Genomic DNA, 2,475 nt, shown 5'->3' with positions numbered 1-2,475 from the left:
CTGTGTCTTTTGTCTAATATTTGTCACCAGTGCTTGTTCCTACTATTTTGTGAATCAGCAGCTGAAGGCAGGCATTATCAACAGTTTTTCTTAAGCAGAGATATTGATTTATGTAATGACCAACCCATGTTCTTGAAAGAAATTAAATGTAGCATTTTCAAGGTTTTCCTAATTTTCTCTGGATCTCCTGTTCCCTGTCTTTGGTTGGTTTGGTTTATAGAATCCAAAGCTAAGGATGCTACTGTCATAAATTAATATACAAGTAGGTTGGCTTATGTTGTGGTTATAGATTGAATGCAGTTGTCTTTCAGGAGATGTCATTCATTCAAAAATATCTTAAAAGAACTTCCTTCTGACAACTGAAAAAGAAACTGCTTCACAGTGATAATAGAGTTCCATCCAATCTCCATTTTTTGCAGTTTTCTTATCATTGAAGGAGGTTGAATAAAAGGTGAAGGCACAATCTGAAGACACAAAGAATAGGTAAACTCAACAGCCAAGAATAATTCAGGCAGTTCTGGAAGTCTAGGAGCAGAAATGATGCTTAATACATACACACACACACCATACAGTGGAACTCTGGCTCTACAAACCAAATTACCTAAGTGTCATAGGAGGAGAGGGGGCAACAGAGGATGAGATGGTTGAAAGGCATCACGGACTCAATAGACATGAGTCTGAGCAAACTCAAGGAGATAGTAAAGGGCAGGGAAGCCTGGAGCACTGCAGTCCATGGGATCATCGCAGTCAGACACAACTTAGCAACTAAACAAGAACACATTTGTCTGATTATCAAGGGAGTAAACCCAAGGTTAGACATTTTAAGGGGCAAAATTCTACAGTATGATGGGTGTCTCTTTGGGCACTCCATATAAGAACTTGCTGAGTCATGTATTCAATAACAGTTGAAAGCAATGGGTACCTGACAGCAAAGGTGATAGCTTACCAATTGCTATGTGATTCTGAAGGTTGTTTGCACTTCTTCAGTTTTTGTTTAGGGGCTTCCAAGGTGGCCCAGTGGTGAAGAATCCCCACAATGCAGAAGCCCCAAGAGATGTGGTTTCAATCCCCAGGTCAGGAGAGTAGGAAATGGCAACTCACTCCAGTATTTTTACCTGGAAAATGCCACAGATAGAGAAGTCTGGCAGGCTATAACCCAAGGGATCACAAAGAGTCAGACACCACTGAGCACACATGCTTCTAACTATTTAAATGAAGCCGAAAAAATAGCCTCAGTAGAAGAAATCCATTAAGAACACAGATTCCAACCATACAACGGAGTTGGGTCCTGCTTGGAAACAGTCAAAGCCAGCAGGACTTTGAGTACCATCCTGGCAAAGATGTAGTAACATTGCATAATGGTCCCACTGTGAAGATATGAGGCTGGTGAAGAGCAGCAGCAGCAGCTGTGTTGATATACTTTTAACAAAATGTGAAAGGAATTGTTGGACAGTCCCTCTACCTTCTTGGTCACACAGAATTGCAGGCACAGCACCTCCATTGGAGCTTTCACAATGAACACACACACATACACACTGCCAACAGACAGACAGATAAATTCATGCTCAATGCCCGTATATATGGACATCCTATTTATGAGGGACAGACAACCAGGACACATTTAAAATACCAGACAAAGCAAATTTAATGAAAATAAATTTTCACAGATCTCACATGAACAATTCAGAATGAGAGCTCTGCTAAAATATATGTCCAAAAGGAGAATTGTTACCCAAACTGTAAATCCATCCACCCCTCTACCCTGGTCCAAATTAGAATGACAAATTCAGATGATTTTTATCCCAACAGTCCTGGTAAGCTGAAATCTGAAGATCTATCAAAGTGACCTGGGATTGGCTCATTTTAATTTCATCAGAGAGAAGCACCAGTGGAGTGAAGTGTCCAGACAGCAGAATCTAGAAGAGGAAAATTGGCTGATGGGTCTCAGTCACGTGTAAGTTTGAGTGCAGGGTTTCTCAGTAGAGGCTAGAGGACCAGTATCTTCCATAGTAACACGGGCGGTAGCAGCCATATCCATAGCCACCATAGCCAGCACCATAGCCGCAGCCCAGACCTCGGAAGTAGCCATAGCCACAGCCATAGTTGCAGCCCAGACCGCCAAGGCCATAGCCCAGACCACCGTAGTAGTTGCTGTAGTAATAGCTCATCTTGTCAAGTGTTAAAGATGTAGAAGAGAACAAAGCCTTTGCTTGCAGAATATGAACTGCCCTGCTCCCTTGAGGCCTTTTATACACCCGTGTAGTAGGTGTGGCAAACCAAAAGCCACCGTGCCTTGCATTTTAACAGCTAATTTGCATGAAAACATCATTAACATTGTGTTTATTTAGAGGAGAGGCACTCACACTCATTAATGCTGGAATTCCTTTACTGCTGTTTCTTAAATTCCTGAAGGTATATCACATAACTTCAGTAATAAAAAAAAAAAAAAATTACTGTCTGTAACCAAGCTTCATG

At 41.5% G+C, this 2,475-nt stretch overlaps 1 protein-coding gene across 1 annotated transcript; it reads right to left on the bottom strand.

Moving 5' to 3' along the window:
* Positions 1-1,976: 1,976 nt before the first annotated feature.
* Positions 1,977-2,168, bottom strand: LOC138430271 (keratin-associated protein 20-2-like). Its single transcript, XM_069572366.1, has one exon. The coding sequence runs from the start codon at positions 2,166-2,168 to the stop codon at positions 1,977-1,979; it is 192 nt and encodes a 63-aa protein (XP_069428467.1).
* Between the last annotated feature and the right edge of the window lie 307 nt (positions 2,169-2,475).

Source organism: Ovis canadensis, chromosome 1 (genome assembly GCF_042477335.2).
Source record: "Ovis canadensis isolate MfBH-ARS-UI-01 breed Bighorn chromosome 1, ARS-UI_OviCan_v2, whole genome shotgun sequence".
Taxonomy (NCBI): Eukaryota; Metazoa; Chordata; class Mammalia; order Artiodactyla; family Bovidae; genus Ovis; species Ovis canadensis.
The sequence above is the reverse complement of the archived record's forward strand: the minus strand, read 5'-3'. Positions and strand labels throughout refer to the sequence as shown.